The sequence below is a fragment of the Suillus subaureus genome (assembly GCF_016647635.1).
Source record: "Suillus subaureus strain MN1 chromosome Unknown BJ212scaffold_9, whole genome shotgun sequence".
NCBI lineage: Eukaryota > Fungi > Basidiomycota > Agaricomycetes > Boletales > Suillaceae > Suillus > Suillus subaureus.
In genome coordinates, this window is record NW_024538565.1 from 1,119,828 (window position 1) to 1,143,611 (window position 23,784).

General features: G+C 44.6%; 10 protein-coding genes across 10 annotated transcripts; 5 read left to right on the forward strand and 5 right to left on the reverse strand.

The window, feature by feature from the left end:
• Positions 1-139: 139 nt before the first annotated feature.
• BJ212DRAFT_1459416 (major facilitator superfamily domain-containing protein) lies at positions 140-2,633 on the reverse strand (the record flags this gene model as incomplete). The annotated part of the gene is made up of 14 exons (XM_041338899.1): positions 2,342-2,633; positions 2,081-2,276; positions 1,935-2,010; positions 1,809-1,879; positions 1,529-1,737; positions 1,437-1,476; positions 1,165-1,382; positions 1,068-1,104; positions 991-1,019; positions 872-944; positions 599-822; positions 467-549; positions 287-403; positions 140-221 (listed from the first exon to the last, which is right to left on the reverse strand). Exons 2-14 carry the CDS (start codon positions 2,199-2,201, stop codon positions 140-142), a joined length of 1,380 nt encoding a protein of 459 aa, XP_041195392.1. The 5' UTR covers positions 2,202-2,276; positions 2,342-2,633.
• Positions 2,634-3,507: 874 nt separating this feature from the next.
• Positions 3,508-5,754, reverse strand: BJ212DRAFT_1567915 (major facilitator superfamily domain-containing protein; the record flags this gene model as incomplete). The annotated part of the gene is made up of 14 exons (XM_041341994.1): positions 3,508-3,632; positions 3,691-3,797; positions 3,852-3,968; positions 4,027-4,109; positions 4,168-4,391; positions 4,441-4,513; positions 4,560-4,588; positions 4,637-4,673; positions 4,725-4,942; positions 4,997-5,036; positions 5,096-5,304; positions 5,369-5,439; positions 5,494-5,569; positions 5,633-5,754. Coding segments are annotated over 13 exons (1,384 nt in total), but the record flags the coding sequence as incomplete, so codon positions are not given.
• Positions 5,732-6,345, forward strand: BJ212DRAFT_1343519 (uncharacterized protein). The gene is made up of 2 exons (XM_041335227.1): positions 5,732-5,872; positions 5,923-6,345. The coding sequence occupies exon 2, from the start codon at positions 6,016-6,018 to the stop codon at positions 6,214-6,216; it is 201 nt and encodes a 66-aa protein (XP_041195394.1). The 5' UTR covers positions 5,732-5,872; positions 5,923-6,015; the 3' UTR covers positions 6,217-6,345.
• A 983-nt stretch (positions 6,346-7,328) lies between these two features.
• Positions 7,329-7,890, forward strand: BJ212DRAFT_1343531 (uncharacterized protein; the record flags this gene model as incomplete). The annotated part of the gene is made up of 3 exons (XM_041335228.1): positions 7,329-7,443; positions 7,562-7,645; positions 7,781-7,890. 2 exons carry the CDS (start codon positions 7,329-7,331, stop codon positions 7,627-7,629), a joined length of 183 nt encoding a protein of 60 aa, XP_041195395.1. The 3' UTR covers positions 7,630-7,645; positions 7,781-7,890.
• On the forward strand, positions 7,640-8,130 carry BJ212DRAFT_1343533 (uncharacterized protein). Its single transcript, XM_041335229.1, has 3 exons — positions 7,640-7,757; positions 7,814-7,942; positions 7,998-8,130. Exons 1-3 carry the CDS (start codon positions 7,746-7,748, stop codon positions 8,064-8,066), a joined length of 210 nt encoding a protein of 69 aa, XP_041195396.1. The 5' UTR covers positions 7,640-7,745; the 3' UTR covers positions 8,067-8,130.
• A 77-nt stretch (positions 8,131-8,207) lies between these two features.
• On the reverse strand, positions 8,208-10,254 carry BJ212DRAFT_1479080 (major facilitator superfamily domain-containing protein; the record flags this gene model as incomplete). Its single annotated transcript, XM_041339807.1, has 13 exons — positions 8,208-8,289; positions 8,359-8,475; positions 8,526-8,608; positions 8,658-8,881; positions 8,931-9,003; positions 9,050-9,078; positions 9,134-9,170; positions 9,225-9,442; positions 9,497-9,536; positions 9,596-9,804; positions 9,869-9,939; positions 9,994-10,069; positions 10,134-10,254. The coding sequence occupies 13 exons, from the start codon at positions 10,252-10,254 to the stop codon at positions 8,208-8,210; spliced, it is 1,380 nt and encodes a 459-aa protein (XP_041195397.1).
• A 4,330-nt stretch (positions 10,255-14,584) lies between these two features.
• On the reverse strand, positions 14,585-16,096 carry BJ212DRAFT_1267596 (uncharacterized protein; the record flags this gene model as incomplete). Its single annotated transcript, XM_041330672.1, has 4 exons — positions 14,585-15,039; positions 15,184-15,403; positions 15,463-15,671; positions 15,727-16,096. 4 exons carry the CDS (start codon positions 16,094-16,096, stop codon positions 14,585-14,587), a joined length of 1,254 nt encoding a protein of 417 aa, XP_041195398.1.
• A 763-nt stretch (positions 16,097-16,859) lies between these two features.
• On the forward strand, positions 16,860-18,136 carry BJ212DRAFT_1298257 (uncharacterized protein; the record flags this gene model as incomplete). Its single annotated transcript, XM_041332672.1, has 7 exons — positions 16,860-16,973; positions 17,128-17,153; positions 17,212-17,280; positions 17,330-17,374; positions 17,431-17,442; positions 17,527-17,935; positions 17,999-18,136. 7 exons carry the CDS (start codon positions 16,860-16,862, stop codon positions 18,134-18,136), a joined length of 813 nt encoding a protein of 270 aa, XP_041195399.1.
• Positions 18,137-19,013: 877 nt separating this feature from the next.
• BJ212DRAFT_1205016 (uncharacterized protein) lies at positions 19,014-19,236 on the reverse strand (the record flags this gene model as incomplete). Its single annotated transcript, XM_041329145.1, has 2 exons — positions 19,014-19,113; positions 19,166-19,236. Coding segments are annotated over 2 exons (171 nt in total), but the record flags the coding sequence as incomplete, so codon positions are not given.
• Positions 19,237-20,122: 886 nt separating this feature from the next.
• Positions 20,123-23,370, forward strand: BJ212DRAFT_1446161 (uncharacterized protein; the record flags this gene model as incomplete). Its single annotated transcript, XM_041338201.1, is given in 15 exon segments — positions 20,123-20,313; positions 20,356-20,576; positions 20,632-20,837; positions 20,886-21,030; positions 21,055-21,106; positions 21,318-21,482; positions 21,599-21,639; positions 21,659-21,910; positions 21,970-22,045; positions 22,073-22,172; positions 22,325-22,574; positions 22,603-22,604; positions 22,646-22,925; positions 22,947-22,970; positions 23,087-23,370. 15 exon segments carry the CDS (start codon positions 20,123-20,125, stop codon positions 23,368-23,370), a joined length of 2,289 nt encoding a protein of 762 aa, XP_041195401.1.
• Between the last annotated feature and the right edge of the window lie 414 nt (positions 23,371-23,784).

A 23,784-nucleotide genomic window follows, 5' to 3' on the forward strand; every position in this document is an offset into this window, starting at 1 on the left:
ACCGGCGTTTAGCATAATGCATCGGCTTCGCTCAAGACGGCCCCGACCCGATGAGTGTATTGGCAATTTAACAAATATATTATCCATAAATCTTGATTCTAATTCGTTGCTTCTCTTCGAACAAACGAAGATAAATCTATTAATTGTTCTCTATAGTCGAGAAACCAACATCCACGCTGGCCCTCATGCGATCGCCATAACGGATCGTCAAGAAAATGATTCTGAAAGAGAATAATCGAAGCAGTATAACATTAGTATGTTCATGTGCAGTGAAGAAAATCCTCACCCTTGTCCGATAATAGCAAGGACAGCCGCGATGATGTTCGTCCACGCAACGCCTATATGCTCGATCGACGGAATGATGAGAGCGGTCGCAGCGGATAGGATAAGTGACCGGATCGCTCTGGTAGGTAAATGATTAAGTTCAGCTTTGATAACCGCGCTATATAATATTATGGAGACTGACGCGCTAGCAGCTGTGGCTTCTGCGCTTCGAGAATGCGCTACATCCACATTGTAAGAACCGATTGGATTGAACACGAAATCGACCTATAAAAACCAGTGAATCACTTCGCGCACATAATGAGAGCCTACTTACACCCATTCCATTCGTATAGAGACACAATAAATTCAACCAAAGACCGACCGGACCCCCAACATACGTCGTGATCAGCCCCGATGCCCCAATAGACAGCGGGATCATGACCAGCCCTCCGATCCACGTCGCTCTCAAGCGATCTTCAGGAACCCACACTCCATTGCGCTTCTTCCGCCATCTTCTGACTACAATGTCTGATAGGCGGCCAGCAACCGGCGCACCAACTGTGAAAGATAGCGTCGGTGAACAGTGATTTCTATGGTGTGCACTTACTGAAGTTTCCCAACCCGTTTGGGAGGAAACAAGCCCCGATGATGGCCTCGTTCGTGATACCATACCGGACACCCTTCGCCATGGTCAGGATACGAGATGGAACATGACTGTCAGCTTACGATAGTAAACGCCAGCGGCACGAGGAGGACTATTTTATTTTATGTGAGAATGCACTATACAGTGGGAGTCGGCGCACCAAAGTCAGTTATCAGTACCAGAGTCGACGCAAGCATCTACATCCCACACCAAACTAAGAGTCTGTAACGAGCAACGTACGCCATGAATGCACTCACGACCGCAAATAGGTTCGGACTCCGGAGCAACCAGAGACTGCTCAGAGGATTTACCCATGTGATATGGATCCATCTCCTTCGCTTGAGTTTATCGATGCCTAATGTGCCGGGATGGCTGGTCTCAGGGAAAAAAAGGTATACAAGAGACAGCTCGAGCAAGCCCCATACAGCGAGGGAATAGTGCAAATTGCGCCAGGACCAATACTGCGCCGCTGCACCTGTTTAAATGCATCGTTAGATTCAGCATACCCAAACATCCGGAATATATCTACCTCCAAGAAGCGGGGCAACGGCAAACCCGAAAAGTGTAGCCTAAGAAAGCCACGTCAATTACACAAGAGTGTTCGACATCAGGATCACTCACACCAAAGAATACTCCAATAGCAGTCCCCCTCTCCTCCAATTTGTAAATGTCACCGATAACACCAGCACCCAACGGTATTCCCCCAGAACATCCAAACGTCTGTACGAACCGCCAGAACAACAGACTCCCCAACGAAGTCGACATCGCGACACCGCAACTCCCGATGCATAAGAACGGCATGCCCCACAAATACATCGATCGCCGTCCATCTGCAGGACTGCAGTTAGGAATCGAAACTACGTGGCATCGCGAGTTCACGACACGTTATGGATACACGCACAGAACGACGAATAAGCAGCCCAAACTAACGCTCCGACGGCACTCGCCAAGATCGACAGGCTGATGGTCAAACTGAGAAAATCGCTCAGTCACAAAATATTATATCCGATGAACCTACGACACGCACCTGACGACAGCATGCGTTGAGCCAAGATCCTTAGCTATTTGAGGGATGGAAGGCACGAATGTCGATGAGACGAACACTGTTCGCGTTCCTTAGCATCACACCACACACCACTGTATAAGCAGTACACTTTCACTACCAGCACTCACTAGGCAACAGACCCGCAAAAGATACAATACACACGATCCACCTCTTCTGGTCGGGCGCAAACCTGTCATAGATAGCTTCATGCGCGGTGGACGTCAACAGAGGGCTGTCTTCTGAAACCATCGTAAATTGCGAGCAAAGCCTCGTTGACAGTGCGGGAAAGATTTATATGCACGAATTTATATGCATGCCCAGCCCCTGTCAAGGTGATAGCAAATGAATATATAAAAAGTCATCCTGTGATCAAGATAAGTGCTACGGACCGGAAGAAGCAGCAAGATGTACTCGTGTTAGCATTAGAATAGCTCGACGAGGTAAATTTTGCTGCCTCGAGGTGAAGAAGAAGCTAGAGGTTTTCTCAGCGTGTTAGTGCCGGGCTTGTCACGTTGAAAGACGGTGTGCATTCGCGTAAGACCTTATCTTCCGACTTGTATGGCGCACGTCTGGGAAAGCTCTCAATGATAATGACGGGAATTGTCAAACATGTTTTTATCTGATTTGCGCGAGTCAGGAATTCGAATGATCGTGTCACAGAAGAAGAAAATGATGTCCAACACCAATCAATAAATAATCTCACCACCGAATGAACATCAATTTCGCCTTATGAGGCTGAGACACGCTTGGGTTGGGGCAATAAGCTACACAGTTCTGAGCTGCTTGTCAAGATACAACTATCGACGTCACTCTCGTACGTACTCTTCCTTTCCTTTTACATATGCAATCACTCTTCACTACACGCCTGATACACGTTCCCCTTTGATTCTCCGTCTCAATCATGGCATTAAAGACCTCTCCTCGTCGAATATAGTTCTCGTTCGTCGTTCCTAGTCCGAGCCTCTCTGATTCTCAATACTGCTGCACAATCTATGAATAAAATCTTCAAGATTGCGAGACGTAGCTCAATGAATTGACAGCCAGTGAATCCCCCGAAAACCTGTGGACTTCAGTGAGTGTAATTGCTGATTGTTGCTGGCACGATCACTGACCTTGTACAAATTCATGAGCGAGACCTCGATGCAGACGTAAAGAACAGCAGGTCGTGTGTCACGGTGATTGTGAAGACCGAGGTAGCTCCCACCAGGTCCATTCTTGTGCGCCAGGAACTGACCATAAGTGTGCATTGTGGAGAAAGGAAACATGCAGGCATGGATTCGTTGAGAGGCGATGGTGTGAAATTGGCAATTGTGAGGTGGGCGGAATGATTATCCGAGTCAAGGTCAGGATACCGGTGGCGGGCCCACGGATAACAGGCGATCCCCTAGCAGTCGCATCTCTGCATTCGTTGTAATTCTAAGACTGAGGTTTTCGCAAGATTCGATGGGTATTTAGTATTTAAGCTTTAAGTACGAAATAAATGGCACTGAAGCCAGCGGCGGCAAGTTGACTTTGCAATGTTAACATCTTTCCAGGTCGGGACAACGCCATTGATCAGCATCGGTTCAGAACTGCCATGACATTAATGCTACCAAAAAGACATTGCTAGAGACAAAGTATAGTAAGAGCGAATCAGCATCACGACGAGAGACAATATGATCACAAGTCTTGGTACAACGTCTGCAATAAGAAAAGTAATAAAATGACAACATTTTAGTCAACATGATCTGTTGCTTACCTTCAAATAAACGAAGAGGAACTTATCGATCATTTTCTTCAGCCTTGAGACTGTCGTCCACGCTGGCCCTCATACGATCACCATAGTGAATCATCAAGAAAATGATCCTAAGAAAAATGAAGCTAAGTATCCTCGATATCTTGCAATCAAAAGACCCTCACCCTTGTCCAATGAGCGCAAGGACAGCCGCAATGATGTTCGTCCACGCAACGCCTATACGCTCGATCGATGGAATGACAAGAGTAGTCGCAGCAGATATAATAAGTGACCGGATCGCTCTGGTAGGCAAACGATTGAGTTCAACTTTGATTGCCACGCTATACTATGGAGACTGACGTGCTAGTGGCTGTGGCCTCTGCGCTTCGAGAGTGCATTACATCCACATTATAAGAAGCGATTGGATTAAACACAAAGTCGACCTGTAAAAACCAGTAAATTAGGTCACGTGCAGGCGAGAAAACGTAGCTGAGGACTTGCCCCCATTCCATTCATAAAAAGACATAATAAATTCAACGAAAGACCGATCGGGCCCTCAACATATGTTGTGATCAGCCCCGACGCCCCAACTGACAGCGGGACCATGAACAGCCCTCCGATCCACGTCGCTCTCAAGCGATCTTCTGGAATCCATACTCCTTTGCGCTTCTTCCGCCATCTTCTGACTACAATGTCCGATAGGCGGCCAGCAATCGGTGATCCGGCTGTAAAAGGTAGCGTCGGTGAACAGTGATCATCATGGTGTGCACTTACTCAAGTTTCCCAGTCCGTTTGGGAGGAAACACGCCCCGATAATGGCCTCGTTCGTGATACCATACTGGACGCCCTACGCCACGATCAGGATACGAGATGGAAGATGACCGTCAGCTTACAATAGTATACGCCATAGGTACGAGGAGAACTACATTGTTTCATGTAAGAATGCACTGTGCCATCAGTGTCAACGCACCATAGTCAGTGATAAGTACTAGAGCCTGCGCAATCATCTACATCTCGCAGAGTAAGAATTTGGATCTAGCACGTAGAAATACACTCACACCCGCAAATAGGTTCGGACTCTGAAGCAGCCAGAGACTGCTCAGAGGATTTACCCATGTGATATGGATCCATCTCCTGTGCATTAATTTGTCAATGCCCAATGTGCCAGGATGGCTCGTCTCGGGAAATGAAAGGTACATGAGAAGCATCTCGAGCAAGCCCCATACACCAATAGAATATTGCAAATTGCGCCAGGACCAATACTGCGCCGCTGCACCTATTTAAATACATCGCTAGATTCAGTATGCATAAACATCCAGAATATGTTTACCTCCAAGGAACGGGGCAACAGCTATCCCAAAAAGTGAGGCCTGAAAAATTCACGTCAGTACCAAACCGACAGAAGCGCACAATCATCATGATTGCTCACACCAAAGAATACTCCAATAGCAGTCCCCCTCTCCTCCAATTTATAGATGTCACCAATAACACCTGCACCCAACGGTATTCCTCCAGAGCATCCCAACATCTGCACGAACCGCCAGAATAACAGACTTCGCAACGAAGTCGACACCGCGACACCGCAGCTTCCGACACATAAAAATGGCATTCCCCATAAATACATCAAACGTCGTCCATCTGCAGGACTGCTATTAGAACTCGATACTATAACAAGTCCATTGTGCCATATAGATACACTTACAGAAAGACGAATAGGCAGCCCAAACCAACGATCCGACAGCAGTCGCCAAGATCGACAGACTGACGGTCAAGCTAGGAAATTGCTTAATCGAAATATGTTACATCTGATGAATATGCAACACGCACCTGACGGCAGCATGCGTCGAGTCAAGATCTTCAGCTATTTGGGGGATGGAAGGTACGAATGTCGCTGAGACGAACACTGTTCGCGCTCATCAGCATCACACCACCATATAAGCAGTACATTTTAACTACTAGTACTCACTAGGCAACAGGCCCGCAAAAGAGACGAGAAATACGATCCACCTCTTGTGGTCAGGCACAAACCTGTCATAGATAGCTTCATGCGTGGTGGACGCCAGTAGAGGGCTTTCTTCTGAAACCATCGCAGTGAATTGCAGTGCGATCTCGCACACAGCTGCAGCTATATATCATGACATGCTCGGATCCGAAAACGCTGCGTTACGTTCATTCTGTCAATCTAGTCTGAGCCTAGCACAAGAATCTGGAATGAGTACGTATTAGCATCCGAGAAGGAGGCCAGGCTATACATACTAGTAGTAGTGCTCCTCTTGTTTCGTCATCGAGAACTTTTGACGTGTATGACAGGCGAATTAACTTGAATTCGGGTCAAGTCAGACTAGTGTGATGATGCAGGCTAGAAAAGGGCCAGTCAACTCTCCTCCTCTCCCACGGACATTACATGGTCAAGTGTGTCGACTGCTTAGGGTTTATGAGGGTGGATCATCATCGAGATATCTGTCTATGCCCGAAAAACTCCAGAAGCGCAAATTGTGCGTTTACCTCCAATTTGAGTTTCATGCAAGCCCGTTGGAGTTACCTGAGTAACTGAGTTCCCATAATCAGCATAAATACTGTTCGCGATAATCAAGTATGAGCGCTTGAGCTTTGATTATCACCAGCCGCCTTTTGGCGTAACTGTTAAGGGAGAACAGTCTTACATTTCATCGGCTCAGCAGACATGGAAACGTCAAGTTCGTCGGCAATGTCCAGCGGGGTTTATGTAAATGTATGTCATGTCGGAGCCTCCCTGACGGGAATGAGCTCAAGGCGTACACTGTATACTACTATGGTCGTGTCTAGACTTAACTGTGTTTGAATCCGAACATTAAACTTGACACGATCTATCAGTTCAACGCCCAGCATTGGTCCCATTGGATCCTGTCCTTCATAAAACAGATGAGTCGTCAGTGTGCGATGGTTAATTGTTGGCTAGCAGGGATTATCAGCACAGTTGAAATAGTCAATATAATGCATACTGCCGGCAGCGTCAAAAGTTCATGCGTTTCACAAGGTACAATGCTAGACGCACTGTGACCCTTATCCAAGTTCTACCTTGACGCAAGCCAGATGCGTTACATCTAGACCCTACGAAACTCACCAGCTAATGCATATATATCGCGACTATCCGAAATTCTGGATTCATGTCACAGTACTCTGCATTCGTGTCTCTTTCAAGCTGATAGTTGTGCAGCTTGCCTTCATTGCCGTAAACCAGGTACTACTAGTCCTAGTCACTGGCCACTACGCCTGGATACGAGCAAGGAGGAATCCGCAAAATGAGGCACTAGGATACCCATTGGATCACATCGACTCATACCACTCGCTTTCTGTGACTCCTTACTTTCTACCTAGGCATCAAACTACCGTTCGAAGTATCGTGTCTTGCAGAAGACGAGGGAGTGGATCATGGGCAAAGTGCGTCTCTCGTCACTTAACATATTTTTTACTTGAACTTTTTCGCATTCTCTCCTTCCACGCATAGATGGACAGTCAAATACCCTATTCGCCTAACCTCCAAAGCGTCATCGATGCCATTCTCGACACCATCCTCTCCCTCCTCATCGCCATCCTATACACCCACAGCGTTAGCCGACTCGGAGGCCTCAGAGCAGGCACCAGCCCACGCTCAAACCCAATCGTTCACGACCGGCTTTGCGATGCTTCTCTACAACATGTGTTATCTAGCTCATACACAAGGTGTTGAGGTTCCCTTGTGGCAGGCGGTGCATTGGGTAATTCATGGAGTGTATGTTGTAGCGGAGAGCTTGGGTGGTAAGCTGCCTTTACTTATATTTGAAACCTTCGGCGCTCTATTCCTGCTTCATTATTTATTCGTTCTGTCATCCAAAATTGACGTTCTTTTGATTGATATCATTGTCTCCAATTATAGTTGGTCGCACTCTACGATCCCAACGATACACCGTGACCAAGTCCATCTGTGAATCGGCTCGCCAATAGGCGTAACGCACGCCACGTGTAACTTAGCTAAGACTGTCGTCCCTTAACTGTTACGCCAAAAGGCAGTGATACTGAAAGCTTATGTTTCAGTATCGTAGACAGTATTTATGTAGATCATGGGAACTCTAGTAAGCCAGCGTGCTTACACCACGCTATCAAACTGAGAATATTCGAAACGCTGCAGACCCCAAATGCGCTAGGCAGCTCGAGTACGCCCGCCCTCCTGGGCGCCCCCAATGCAAAGCGCTTTATCAAGTCATTGTTTTGTCTCGAAGATCTTGCGCATGACGATGATTTCGTTTCTGTTTTGGAGGTATGTCTCTAACCCGTTTCGAATTGTCTGCGTGTGTCGACGGTGCAAAAACCAGGTTCCTCTTGGTTATGTGAAATGGGACCCTGCTGTAGGGAGCACGATCAGCTTCACCTCCGGCGTCTAGCATAGTGTATCGGATTCGCTCAAGGCGGGTCTGAGCCGCTATAAAAGATCAACCCACTGGCAATAACGACGAATATATGTTTCCACATGTCCATATTGATTATATACATTGCTTCCCTTCAGATAAACGGATATAAATCTGTCAATTATTCTCCATAGTTGAGAAACCAACATCCATGCTCGCTCTCATGCGGTCACCATAACGAATGGTCAAGGAAATGAGCCTACGACAAGAAAATTTGAAACGATGCTATTTCAGTATCCCTGATCTTGCAGTCAAAAAAGACCCTCACCCATGTCCAATGAGCGCAAGGACAGCTGCGATGATGTCTGTCCATGCAACACCTATGCGCTCGATCGATGGAATGACAAGAGCAGTCGCAGCAGATATGATGAGGAACCTGCTCGCCCTGACGAACAATTTCAAGTTTGATAGTCAGGCAATATCATGAAGACTGACATGTAAGCAGCTGTGGCCTCTGCGCTTCTGGAATGCACTACATCCACATAATAAGAACTAATTGGATTCAACACCGAGTCGACCTATAAAACTCAGTGAATCACTTCGCGCACATAATGAGAGCCTACTTACCCCCACTCCATTCACATAAAGACATAATATATTCAGCGCAAGGCCGATCGGGCCCCCAATATACGTCGTGATCAGCCCTGATGCCCCAATAGATACCGGGACCATGATCAGCCCTCCGATCCACGTCGCTCTCAAGCGGTCTTCGGGACACCACACTCCTCCGCGCTTCTCCTGCCATCTTCTGACTACAGTATCCGATAGGCGGCCACCAACCAGAGCTCCAGCTGTTAAAGATCATGTTGGTGGATTGCGAATACAATGTTCTGTACCTACTGAAATTTCCCAATCCATTTGGGAAGAAACACGCCCCGATGATGGCCTCGTTCGTGATTCCATACCGGATGCCCTGTACCATGATCAGGATGCGAGATGGAAAACGACTGTCAGCTTACGATAGTATACGCCATCGGTACGAGGAGAACTACATTGTTTTATATGAGAATGCACCGCACAATCAGTAATAAGCATCAACACACCATAGCTACTGATGAGCACTAGAGCCGACGCAAGCATCTACATCTCACACAGAATTCAGAGTTTGTACTAGCGCACAGTAAATGTACTCACAACCGCGAATAGGTTCGGACTCTGAAGCAACCAGAGACTGCTCAGAGGATTTACCCATGTGATGTGGACCCATCTCCTGCGCATCACTTTATCAATACCCAGTGTGCCAGGATGGCTCGTCTCAGGAAACGAAAGGTATACAAGAAGCATCTCGAGGAAGCCCCATGCACCAAGACAGTAGTGCAAATTGCGCCAGGACCAATACTGTGTCGCTGCACCTGTTCAAATGCGTCGCTAAATCCAGCGATCATAAACATCCAGAATATATTTACCTCCAAGAAACGGGGCAACAGCAAACCCGAAAAGTGTGACCTGAGATAGGTGTGTCAGTATCAAACCGAAAAAAAAATTCAACCGTCATGATCCCTCACACTGAAGAATACCCCAATAATAGTCCCCCTCTCTCCCAATTTATAAATGTCACCAATAACACCCGTCCCCAACGACATCGCCCCAGCGCATCCGAACGTCTGCACGAACCGCCAGAATAAGAGACTCCGGAACGAAGTCGATAGCGCAACACCACAGCTCCCGACGCACACAAACGGCATCCCCCACAAATACATCGATCGGCGTCCATCTGCGGGACCGCTGTCAGGACTTAAACCTACTACGAGTCCACAACATGCTATGAATACACGCACAGAAAGACGAATAAGCAGCCCAAACCAATGCTCCGATGGTATTTGCCAAGATCGATAGACTGAAGGCCAAGCTGGGCAATCGCTGGATTACTAAATATTACACCAAATGAACATACAACACACACCTGACGACAGCGTGTGTCAAGTTGAGGTCTTTAGCTATCTGAGGGATGGAAGGCACGAACGTCGATTGGACGAACACTGACCATTGTTCATCAATATTTCGCCTCTGCATCAGCAGTACACTTTAAGTCATAGTACTCACTAGGCAACAAACCCACAAATGAAACGAGACACACGATCCACCTCTTCTGATGTGGTGCGAATCTGTCATAAATAGCTTCATACGCGGTAGACACCAGCAGAGGGCTTTCTTCTGAAACCATCGTCACGGTGGATCGCGAGCTAAGCCTCGCTGATAGCGCGGAAGAGTGATTGAATTATTTGCATGTTGAAAGATAACGCGGGTTCAATGCGGATTCCTGCAATCCAACTTGAATTCCTGAACAAAGTTCAAACAAGGTACGATGGGACCCTCGTAACGGTCATCACAACAGACCTCGAAAACCGCAATCAACATATGAAGATCATTTTTCCCACACTGCCCTCATCTCGTATGGTGCACGTCACTTAGTCACCGCTACTTTTGTGCAACGTTTTTAGCACCTCGAAATTTCACCCGATTTTTTATCCCTCTGGCAAAAATGCTTGTTTTTGCCTAAGGAACAAAACCTCCAGACGGATTTTGATAATACTCAAATTTGAGGGAGTTTTTTTTTCTTCCAAGGTCAATTTGGCGCATCCCTACAAAATGTGGCTATACATGATCAAAGACTCACTACTGTTTCAGGAACTCGTCTGTGTGATTTATAGCATGTAGAGCTAAATTGTTTGACCTGTAACTGAGCATCTTGAGTGCTGTCAAATTCTGCTCCAGCTCTTCACCCTCGAACTCCACAACACTCTCATCACCATCAGACCAGTCTGAGTCAGAATCTGGTGCATAGTCACTGTCTTTGGGCCAGTAGCAGTTGATGCTGCCTTCATAATCACACTTGTTCTCCGCATTGTTGTCATCGGGGACCGCTGGTTGAGCATCATTGGATTCTGCTGGGTGGTGTTTCTTGTGGCAAAAAGCTTGAGCATGTGCAACTGAAGTTTTTTTTGGCTTTTCTGGCCATTATGGATGGTCCTTGTAATGAGGAATAGCTGGTATATTATTTACATTTATGATCACTAGGTACTCCGTGCAATGCATAGCTGTAACTTGACCGCAGCTACACTAATATCGACACCTGTGACTCCCACATAAGGGCTCTAAATAGAAGTGATAATAGATAGGGTTATCACCTGTACAACAATGGATTTTCAACACCTGCAAGCCTCCTTCAATATCTCTTTGATAATGAGCGACTTATAATAATCAGTAGAGCAGTATACTAGGGTAAGTAGGCATGGGCACGTTGGTACTGATGTAGTTGATGTTCCTGACGTCAGCTATCACCACCCACCACCTGAACCTTTGTGCCTGCCATTGTACACAATGAGCTCATCAAATTGATTGTATTGAGGGCGTGTTTTAACACATGTTCAACAGCTACTGCCAGTGATGATTGGGCTATGTACAACACACTAACAAAGGTAGGCAGAGAGTACACTACATGTCCTCAAACTCTTCCTCTTCCTCATCAGACAACACAATGAATTCCACACTTTTGGGAGCCTCACCATTGCTGGCGCCATCTTTTTTGCCTTCTTTGAGGGCCTGTTCTTCTCTCTCCTTGTGGTGGGTAAAGCCTTGCGCTTGCGAGAGCCTCCAGCATCAGAATGCCTCTTGTGTGGCTGGTGAATAATGTCACCTGCCAAACAGCACACATTGAGTTCTGCCATGTGAGCTTTGACTTCTGTCAGTGTAAGCACAGTCCGATAACAAATTTTATCCTTGAGCGCATCATGAAGCTTGTGAATGTCCCTGATAGTACCAATATTCGAAGGATGGCATATGTGCAGATCAACTAGCATGTACAGTCTGGTAGTTGTTGTAGTTCATGGCAATGTTTTTTTTGCCAGTCACTGCAACGTCAAGGATATTTCATGTGAATCTCACATGGTAATCGATGTTGCCACTCACTCAGTCCTGGATAATCAATTTTGAACTTGCTTGTGCACAGCCTCCAATGAGCCATGTTCATTAGATCTGGCAGGATAGTCATTATCAACAGAATGAAATGTGAAAACATCAACAACTCACTTTGATTTTGTTGCAAACGCCCACTGTTCATACAGTGGCTCAAAAAACTGCCCACATGTTTTTGCATTTTTTACTATTTACAATATTGTGTGAGAATACATAAAGACCTCAGTGACATGCTAATACCATATTGTAGTGCTGCTTCAGGGCTTTGGATTGAGCACCACAATCGTGAGAATCAGAGGAGATATGGTGGAGATACAAGGCTTACAAAATCATGACTCATGTGGACAGTTTTTTGAGCACATATTAAAACTATATAAATCATCATTTATGACACCATAACAATCATGCTACCATTAAATAAATTATAAAGTGGTGTCATTATGTCATTTTAAAACCATATCTAACTATACAAACCAAAAATTTCCATATGTCATGGTTATATTCACCATGAAAGCCACCCCCCCTGCTCAAAGGGATAATATCCTCTCTCTTTCCTATTCTGGCCTCTCTGCTTGTCAAATTTCCTCTAGAACTGGAGTATCCAAGTCCACTGTGGCCAAGTTCATCAAAGAAAGTCACACAGACAAGGAAAACTTCTGTGAAGGGCATCCATCCAAGCTCACCTCTACTGATAGGAGAGCTATTATTCAACATATCACTACAGGAAAGGCTGATAATGCTGTCCAGGTCACCTATTACATCAATTCCACCATCACATTCCCTGTCTCTTCACACACTGTGAGAAACATTCTCAAGACAGCTCATCTCAGGTCAGTAACAAGGAAGAAAAGGCTCTCCTCTCTATCACATATGCAGAGAGGACTAACCTTTGCCTTAGCCCATCAGAATTGGATTACATGGACTGGAAGCATGTTATATGATCATATAAGACCACAATAAATAGGATTGGGTCAGATAGCAAGGTATATATGTGAAAAAAGAAGGGTGCTAGTCCTCTCTGCATATGTGATAGAGAGGAGAGCCTTTTCTTCCTTGTTACTGACCTGAGATGAGCTGTCTTGAGAATGTTTCTCACAGTGTGTGAAGAGACAGGGAATGTGATGGTGGAATTGATGTAATAGGTGACCTGGACAGCATTATCAGCCTTTCCTGTAGTGATATGTTGAATAATAGCTCTCCTATCAGTAGAGGTGAGCTTGGATGGATGCCCTTCACAGAAGTTTTCCTTGTCTGTGTGACTTTCTTTGATGAACTTGGCCACAGTGGACTTGGATACTCCAGTTCTAGAGGAAATTTGACAAGCAGAGAGGCCAGAATAGGAAAGAGAGAGGATATTATCCCTTTGAGCAGGGGGGGTGGCTTTCATGGTGAATATAACCATGACATATGGAAATTTTTGGTTTGTATAGTTAGATATGGTTTTAAAATGACATAATGACACCACTTTATAATTTATTTAATGGTAGCATGATTGTTATGGTGTCATAAATGATGATTTATATAGTTTTAATATGTGCTCAAAAAACTGTCCACATGAGTCATGATTTTGTAAGCCTTGTATCTCTACCATATCTCCTCTGATTCTCATGATGTGGTGCTCAATCCAAAGCCCTGAAGCAGCACTACAATATGGTATCAGCATGTCACTGAGGTCTTTATGTATTCTCACACAATATTGTAAATAGTAAAAAATGCAAAAACATGTGGACAGTTTTTTGAGCCACTGTACTGAACAATATCTGAGGGGATCAGTAAGCAAAGGAGCAAGGCTATGTATGAGCATGTGGAAACACATTAGTAAGTAAGTCGGAACATAAGTAAATGAACTCAGAGATGAGGACTTGTACAAGGATCAATAAGCAAGATGGTGTGGGAATCATATTTCAGCTGGCCAAGCTGCTGAGTGGAGAGCAGTATGTTCAGCCCATGGGATTCTGACTTGGCTTGGTGCTCAGAGAGTAGAAATTATCATCAAAAGGGACTGTCATTCAGGCTGGTACTGACACTAGTGAAAGAGATACATGCTTAAGTAAGCAGCAAAAATGCAAACATAAGCTAAAGAAAGTGAGGGTAGGTAAAGGTAAGTAAAGTAAGTAAATCTAAGCCCAAGGAAAACTTGACTGTCACAACAGAACAAGAGGTAACCAAAAGCCGGAAGGCAGAGAATGCCTAAATGGGGATAGGCACAGGATATCAGAGAGGGTGGGAATAGGTCTGGAGATCTGGGGATCCAGAAGACAAGGTGGATATAGTCTGGAATCCAAGATGAGGTGAAGTCTGGATGTCTTGCTAGATGGAGTGTGCATAGGGTGGACAGGATAGGGTTGTACGGATCAGGCTAGCAGTGAGGATCTGGAGGTCCAGAGCTCAGGGGTAAATCCAGAGCATAGTCAATCCTGCTGAGGTGTGGAGTACACAGCAGAAGGGGATCTGGGAATGAGTCAGATATGGGGTCCAGATGTAGGCTTGGAAGGTGTGGGAATACTATGGAATGTGAGTCCAGATTGTGGGATATGACAGCTATGTACAACACGCTAACAAAGGTAGCAGAGAGTACACTACATGTCCTCAAACTCTTCCTCTTCCTCGTCAGATGACACAACAAATTCCACACTTTTGGGAGCCTCACCATTGCCAGTGGCCATCTTTTTTGCCTTCTTTGAGGGCCTGTTCTTCTCTCTCCTTGTGGTGGGTAAAGCCTTGCGCTTGTGAGAGCCTCCAGCATCAGAACACCTCTTGTGTGGCTGGTGAACAATGTTGCCTGCTGAACAGCACACATCAAGTTCTGCCATGTAAGCTTTGACTTCTGTTGGCGTAAGTGCAGTCCAATAACAAGTTTTATCCTTGAGCACATCATGAAGCTTGTGAATGTCCCCGATAGTACCAATATTTGAAGGATTGATGAACTTAATGCTTCCAGGCCATCCTATGAGCTGGATGGCACATGTTTCAACAACTGCAGTCTGGTAGTTGTTGTAGTTCATGGCAATGTTTTTTTTGCCAGTCACCGCAACTGTCAAGGATATTTCATGTGAATCTCACATGGTAATCGATGTTGCCACTCACTCAGTCCATGGATAATCAATTTTCGAACTTGCTTGCGCATGGCCTCCAATGAGTCGCATTCATTTAGATCTGCAGGATAGTCATTATCAACAGAATGAATGTGAAAACATCAACAACTCACTTTGATTTTGTGTGCACGCCCACTGTTCATATTGTCGGAGATAGTCAGCCATTGGAATGTCATAAATGTCCTCCCAAAAATCATTGGAATTGTCAGTACCATGCATTGAGCTTTGAATTGTGTCGTTGATATGGCCATGGACGACAAACATAGTCACATAGGTGCCAGTGCGAACACATAAGTCATCAAGCTTTGGAGTTACAAAAAAATGAGGTCAGATGAACATACTTGATGTACATGAGAACATACCTCTTTGACAACCCTTTCTGTTGTGAGCAGAACATCTCTTGCTGCTGCCATATTATTTCCTTGCACATTAGTTACATTCTGCTTACAGTGCTCAGTGAGAGCTGCAATATAACCTGCCTTTTCATCCCTCGTCAACTTTTTCATCTGAGGGTCATTGGCGACCATCTTGCGCAGTTCAACCAAGGTGTATTGAGAACCAACAGGTTGATCTGAGCATCACAGAATTTAAGTTATGACAGTGAGAAGTCAAGGGAGGTGAATTACCAGTATTCATTTCCTTGGCCTTGGCATGAATAAGAGCGTTAGTCAACTGCACCTTGCATGTCATGCAATATTTGGTGTGACTGCCAATAATGTCATTGATATATTTGGGAGTGACATCGAGAGCATGGGAGAGGGATCTGATTTTCATTTTCTGCTCATCCAGGTATATGGCAACAGTGTCGTGTATGCACTTTGTTGTCTCCACCTTCTGGTTGTGCTTGATCTTGCGAGATGCCTTTTGGGCATCTGACAGTTGAAATGGTGGGGTCCATACACAAATAACAGAGTGCATTGGGTTATGTGCTGCCCATGTGGATGAATTTGCATTGTGAAGAGGCTCTGACCTTGAATTTCCAATAGGTGATGGCATGCGAGAGGGAGGCTCAGATTCACTGGTATCACTGGCAGACAACAGGTTTGCAATGGGAGGGTCATGAAGCTTTGGAAAGGTGGTTTCTGCATTGATGGCCTGTAATTCCTCAGCTGAGAGTAGCATATTGTACAATGATGGGTCCTCCCAGTTGATATTGTCAAATGAATATGCATCTCCACCAGACATGTTGTACTTGGTGTGATAAATGCTGGGACTTCCCACTGTTTTAAAGTATTGTTATGTTGTGTAGACATGTCTAAATAAAATAAAACCTTACCATCATGGTCATTCATTACATTGAAATCATCAGGTCCTCCATTAGCGACAAAGTTCCCATTGGTGTCAAAGTTGTCTGAGTGATAAATGTAGCTCATAACACTTTTCTGTGTGTAGGAAGGAGGTTGTGGCGACACCAGTAGAAAATAAATTATGCTTGCCTTGAGAACCTAGAATCACGTCAATGGAAGACTCTGGGTGCATCTGATGTGATTGAAAACCTACTAAATAAAATCGGCATTAGTACTGATTGTATCAATGCACCATTAAAGATGGTTACTGCTCAGGTCATCAACATTCAGTTTGAGTGACAGCACAAAACACAGGTATAACACTCACAGTACAAGTTGATGACCGGAAATAGAGTCCAGCTCAGGTATGTCAAGGCAATCATCCAATGGGTATGTTGTAGAATATGTTGTAGAATACTCGATCTAGTAGGATGCACTACTAGTATATCAGCTCATAGCACAGCCCATACCACATGATCCATGCACTGGAGATGACCCACCACATGTCATGCACCATCAAATACCCCGTTGTGTTCCTTGGCTTAGTTAAAGTTGCATTTGCTACAGCCCATCCTGATGGTTATATGGTGCAGGCTTCCTTTCAGTTGCACAGCATTATTGGCAAGTCTACATTGCAGATTTCATAATTTGGTGGCAACTGGACAAGGGGGAATCCTAACAATATCACACCACAATTGAAAGCTATATCTTAATACTGTCGATGTTGTGAAATCTTACAAGTCAATTTTCCACCTCAAACTCAGATGGTAAGTCTTGATTTTCAAATTATGTACATGATGTCTAACATAAAAAGGGTCATTTAAGTTGGTACAGATCTCACAGTCCAGCTGCTAGGCAGCGTGTGGCTACAGAGCATTGGCTTGCAAAGCCAGGGTAAGCACTTGAATTTTTAAAATGAAATTATACTTGCCTGTGATTCCAGAGTTCAAGATGGGCAAAATGCAAAGGCCCATGCTTGGATGGCATGGTCAGTCCACTCCCACTCTCATATCTAATAATTGTACTTATGCATGAGTTTGAAAGCAAGCAGGAAAGGTAATGCATTGTCTTGTTTAGTAATGACATCTCTTGTTCTTGCTAACTGCTCTTAGGAAAAAATACCAACAAGCCTACATAAAGCCAAACCCATCCATCCAACTCAGGTGCCCCTTTGGCCATTTCGTCTGCAGTCAACAGTCCCAATTCTCGCAACATCACTCCTGAAGTCAATGATGACTCTATACTCGTCATGGAAGATCACCTCAGTTGTTCCTGCGACTTGCCAACCCTCCAAAGTATTGAGATTATGGTCAACCTATGGAAAAAGGACTGGCAGTCTGAAGATAAGTGGAATGAGTCATATGGGAAACTACTCAGCCATGCAAGATGCAAGGGGGGACATTGGACATCCATTTTCTTTGAGGAGTGCAGTATACATGCTTTGGAGGGGCAAGCACTTCTTGAAAGTATTCGAGAAGTTGTGCACACAAGTTGCCCATGTTGCAGGGAGTCGCTCAAGTATGACACCATTATACTATATGATTTGCTGGTTTGTGTCACTTCTGAGATCAAGTTCTTTGAATTTAAAGTAGAAAACAATGTTACTATGTAGTCTGTCTGTATTATAGGATCCCTCAGTGCGCATACAACACCCCCAGATCAGGAATTAGTTGTCAAGGCTGAGAAATGTTCCACTTGTACTACAGCTAAGAACAGCAAGATATTGGTGCAAGATGAATTCATCTTGTAACTCATATGAGGGTGAATAGTCTCCTTTTGCACTGTCTCAATCTGGAGAGGCTCTAGCTCCTGATCGAAGACCTGACACAAGTCCATGACCACACTTTTCATGAATCTTCTGCCACAAGTGTGTACTGGAAGATCTGAATCAGTGAGATCTTAAGTGTGGGGATCTTGTTGTGCATGAAAATACCCAAACAGACTTGTAGTATGGTATAGTAAGGTAACATTATTGAAGACAAACTTGAGATATGTTGAACTATCTCAAATGTTGCTCAAATGTATATTAAACACATGGCGAACATGGTGAACGTAAATCTTAACGTATAGCAAACATATGACAGATCTATAGCAAACTGATGGCGAACTGATGGTGAACATTGTAGCATATCTAGAATAAAGCACTTTCAGAGAATTCTAAATTACTCTGATTGTGTTGAAGGCTAGCATCTGTAACATGCAAGTGGTTGCAGTTAGTGTGAGCTACAAGTTTAAGACTAATGGACTAAGACCACAATTGTATAGTATTGCTGGCTGGAGTCAGTTACTACATGCAGACCTTAAGGTAACTATGCAGTTGAATCATTCAGGTTTTGGGCTCTATCGATATCTGTAGTGCTGTACAGTTGCATAATGATACTGAATTCACGCAGAGCCCAACTTGTATGTTCTGTTAACTGATCACCACATGTATTTCATTGGCAAGATCTTACAATATGTACACAGAACTACAAACATATCTAAATGTCACAGTGGGTCATAGTCTCTGACAAGTCATCTACCTGCAACCACAGGTCATCCAAGTTAGAGGATGAGGAGGGGGAAGTTGGAGATGGGGATGGCCAGAAAGGGCCACCTGGAATTGGGACTGCTCATACTCTTCCTTTATTGTATTTGACAGTGTACACTTCTAGTGCCTCCCAGAAAGAGGGGTATGATTTCTGAACATTACCACTAACATAGTTGGTGCATTCAGCAACATCAGCCCTAATTTAATGATCATCAATAATATTAGAAGTGAAAGTATGACAATGCTTACCAGTGGTAGAATATACCAACTTCTTGTCCAACTGTGATCGCCCAGAACCCCTCAGGCTTCAGACCATCATGTGGTGGTGCGATCTCACTCGGCGTTGGAATCATGACACTATTGGAGGGACAACTGCATGAATGGCAGTGCAGGGAGTGCGATACTTGTGCTGGTGAAAGATTGCATGTCTGATGAAGGAAGGGGGTCACAAGTGCATAAGCTAGCAGATGATGCAGGGACTGATGTTGTTTGGTTGGCATGCAAGGAGTCCATATGCAGTGCTTTGGATAAGGTTATTGTCTCTTCAACAGTCTTGCATCTCCAGGTAACCTGTGTCCAATGCTGAGCCTATTCTAGAGCATGAACATGTGGCTAATGTGTTAGATGTGATAGACGTACCTGATACAGTCATGCCCTCAAGTAACTGGCACAGGTCTCGGACATGACCATCACAGTGGGAGACAACAGATGATGAGGGAGAGGCACAATATGGTGGATATGAGAAGCTTAAGGAATTGGTCAATACAAATGACCAAGGGAATAGATGGAAGTGGTAGCAGCTATAACACTGATTAGTCATGTATAATGCGACAATGGACTATTTCTTCCAGGCTTAAGTCATTAGTCCAGGCTTTCATCAGTCACATGTGGATGAATATTTGACTGGGGAAACATGCACCTGGACCATCTGAAAAATAAAACACTAGTTAACATGAGGAATTCAGGATGTCAGACCCAGCAAATTCGCACCAACCTCTCCTTGCGGTCAATCCACCACTTTGGTTCATTGCAGGATAAGAATGGACTTCCCTCCCACTGTGTATCAAAAATACTCAAGCAAGGGTGTTAGTCAAGCAAGCATCCAGCTGTAAAGAGTGGCAAGAGATTTGTCTGGAAGGTAAGTCATCTCCGTGTGCTCAATGTTACAAGAAAAGATCAGAACAGATACTTATCTGGTTCAAAGCAATGTCAATTGATGAGCATCAAGCTCTCAAAGCTCTCAAAGATCCTTCTGCTTTCTCCCATGATGTCAATGAAGATTGTGAAGACTTCACTTTCAGTGATGTATGGGATGGTTCTGATGCACTCCCCATCAGCCACACTGGTGGGGAGTTTGGTGACCTGGCGAGAGGTGTTCTCGAAGAAGTCTGGAGATTGTGAGTGTTTGTACAAGCAAATGATCATGATGGTGGCCATAGTGTTCAACATGACAATCATACCCAGCATGATTGTGTTCTACAGAGGAATGTTGCTTTCAATGAGCAAATACCAGCAATGAGTGAAGCATACCTTCTATGGAGCCTAGAAAAGTCACAGAAAGGCTTCAAGAATTTCTTTGATCACCTACACAGTGAAGAGACTGAAGAAGTTGTTGATTTTGATGGTGGCCAGTGGCCAATGATGGTGGTAGATGCATTTTGTATGTGACTTGTTGGCTTCTTGTTGATCTTACTATAATGTCATTGGTTGCACAGTTGCTGAGAAACTGCTACTCAAAATATCATCCAGGGACAAAACCATTGCCTTGGCACTGGTTCATCAAGGTGTTATGCCCTGTTCTCCAATATCACCGGTTGTTTGTATAACATTAGAAACCCTCAAATTTTATTGTATAGCACACCTCAGGAGCCTGCATCTTTCAATTCAAGCATTTGTCAAAACTATATCTGATTTACATGGGGTATGGTCAGCTTCAAGTTCACCTGTGCTCAGTGCTAAAATCACACAGATTGAATTCCACTGGCACCTGTCTCATCAATTCTCAATTGCATTCAACTTGTACCACCAAATCAGATGGACTGTAGCCTCACTCATAATGGAATCACTCCAATGTGACTCACCTGACTGGTGCCTCAAACATGCTTGTCTGGCATGTACTTACATGCTTACTGATGAAGGCCAGCTACACTTCAAGATGCTCTATGCCATGGATGGGAATGATTCATTGAAGTGAGTTCTACAATGCTCCCTGAACGATGATGATGACAACAACAACAACACTCCTGGTACATCATCTGAGCTTCCTACTGGCCAGTTGTTCATTAGTGACTGTTATCTGGCTCATGACTTTGTAGACCAGTTTTCACAGGATGTGTCATGCAATTCAGGGTGGGAGGTGAGTGATTGATGCAGACTCCATGTAGAAACAACTCAATGTCAGTCAGAATGCACCTGAAGAGAACTCTTGTGAAGGACGGTGGAAAAATATGGATGATTCAAAGACCCAAAAAGCATGGGGCATCTATGATGAAATGGGTATATTTGTTGCTGTCTGCCACCATGGTTTTTGTTTGCTCATCATGGATATGGTACAGAGCAGGGAACTGTAAGTAACACATATTATTTGTTTTTTGTTGCTGACAGGTGTTGTACAGTGTGAAGTATCCCCTAGTGGTTGTTGCCAAATTGCTGGATGCTTTTGGTGACAATCTGGGCAGGCAGTTATGATATTAGCTGCCAATTCAATACTACTATCAACAAAAGTTCCATTGGAGCCCTCAGCACGCTCATTACATCACACTTGCCTAGTTGGCACATTTCATGGGCATGCCCATAGACACTTATGTCAGCTTTTTTCATTAACTACCTACACCAAGGGTGTCAGCATTGAAGACTTGGAGACTTGTGAATGCACTTTCTCAAAGTCAAATTCACTTGCACCATCTCTATGGTATACTAGTATATTTCATCGCAAACAGGCCATTGACTCTTACTTTGAGCACAATGACGACCTTGAGGTGTATGGTAATCTTTGTATGTCAGTTGCTTTATCACACACAAGACACTGGCTGACATAATCACTTTGTGCCTAGCTAATTTTCTCTACAGCAACTACAAGCAGGCACTTGATATCCTGACAAATGGTAGTGATGTACTACCAAATGTTATGTGAGACCTCAGAGTCATGGACACCAGTGTTTTCGAAAGTTGGCTGGAAGAAGAGAAAGTATACCTCAAGGGCCTAACACAGGAGCCAGAAGAAGAGACACTTCAGATGGAATACTGGCAGAGGTTAGTAAGTCTTGGTGTGAGCAAGTGAGTGTTGCATTTTGGTGTATCTTGTAGTTACTGATACTCCCCTCAGATAGTGTTGCTCTCAATGCTGCAATGATCCTATTTGGAACACCTTCTCGCCACTGTGATATCACTGGATCATATGATGCAGAGGTTGGAAACACATGCAAAACTGAGAGTGCATGCCACCATGCTCTCGAAGATTACAAGAGAAACCTGAAACTGGTTCAAGCATTGGAATGCAAACTTGATATTATTGCTTGCTGGGTTCCAGATGATGGAGAGTGGCAGAGGGTGGGGAGGCTTGTGGCAAACAGGAAGTACCAACATGCACTGGACCATCTTGAAGGTTTGGTTGTAGCATGTATTTTTGAACTTGCAAAGATGAACAGGGCAGGAATGGGTGAGTTCCAGTGAGGCTTTACTAGTAGTTGTTTGTGCTAATTCTATGTTCCAGGTTACAAACTATGAAAGCACATTGCGAAGGCATTGCAAACACATTCCACTGCCATCAGATCCGCCCTCAACACTTACAACAATATCACAAGTGCAATGTTCCCTCCACAGCAGGTACTCAAGTGGGATGAGGTTGTCAAATATGCTTTTCTCGCAGACTTCAATTTGCTATGCAATGCACAGGCAGATGTTTCTCAAACTCCTTGGTCTTTGCCAGCAGCTCATAGTGCCATGGACCTTTATTTCAAGATGTGTCAGGCTCAGGAAGAAATATCTTGCCTGGATGTTGAGGTTTGCTGTCTGGTGACCTACATATGAGACGAAGACAACTATCTACAGGTGTGTGAGGATCAACTTAAGGCTACTAGCCCTGCTCTTGCCCATCAAGTGGTCATTCATTGGAACATTTGAGGGCACTTCAACTCCCACCATCTGAAGCACCTTGATGATATATCTAAGCCCCTGGTTTCAGTGGGACAGTAATTCCTGGTGTTAGCATGTGCATGGGTCCTGGGGAGAGTGCCAGTGCACCAAATGCATGGACTCCTGCCAACATGTTCAGTGACTGCATTCCTGTACATAACCTATCTTCTCCTGTAAGTGCAGATACACAGGAGGACCTGGATGAAGAGGAGGAGGCAGACGAGGTGACAGAGGAAGCCTCCAGGAGTTTGCAGAATGTCCTCCACATCACTGATGATTTATCAGGGTTACAACTTATTGACAATGCTGAACTAGAGTAGTAGCCATCATAGTACTTGTTGCAATTCACTGAGTCTTTTGTTATGATGCTTAGTTAAAATGTGCCCTCAATACAATCAATTTGACAAGCTCATTGTGTACAATGGCAGGCACAAAGGTTTGGGTGGCAGGCAGTGATAGCTGACATCAGGAACATCAACTACATCAGCACCGACATGCCCATGCCTACTTACCCTAGTATACTGCTCTACTGATTATTATAAGTCGCTCATTATCAAAGAGATATTGAAGGAGGCTTGCAGGTGTTGAAAATCCATTGTTTTACAGGTGATAACCCTATCTATTATCACTTCTATTTAGAGCCCTTATGTGGGAGTCACAGGTGAATATCGAAGCTGCTCCTCCCACCCCAGCCTAATTTGGACTAGGGGTTAGGGTTGCGATTTTTTGGCCTC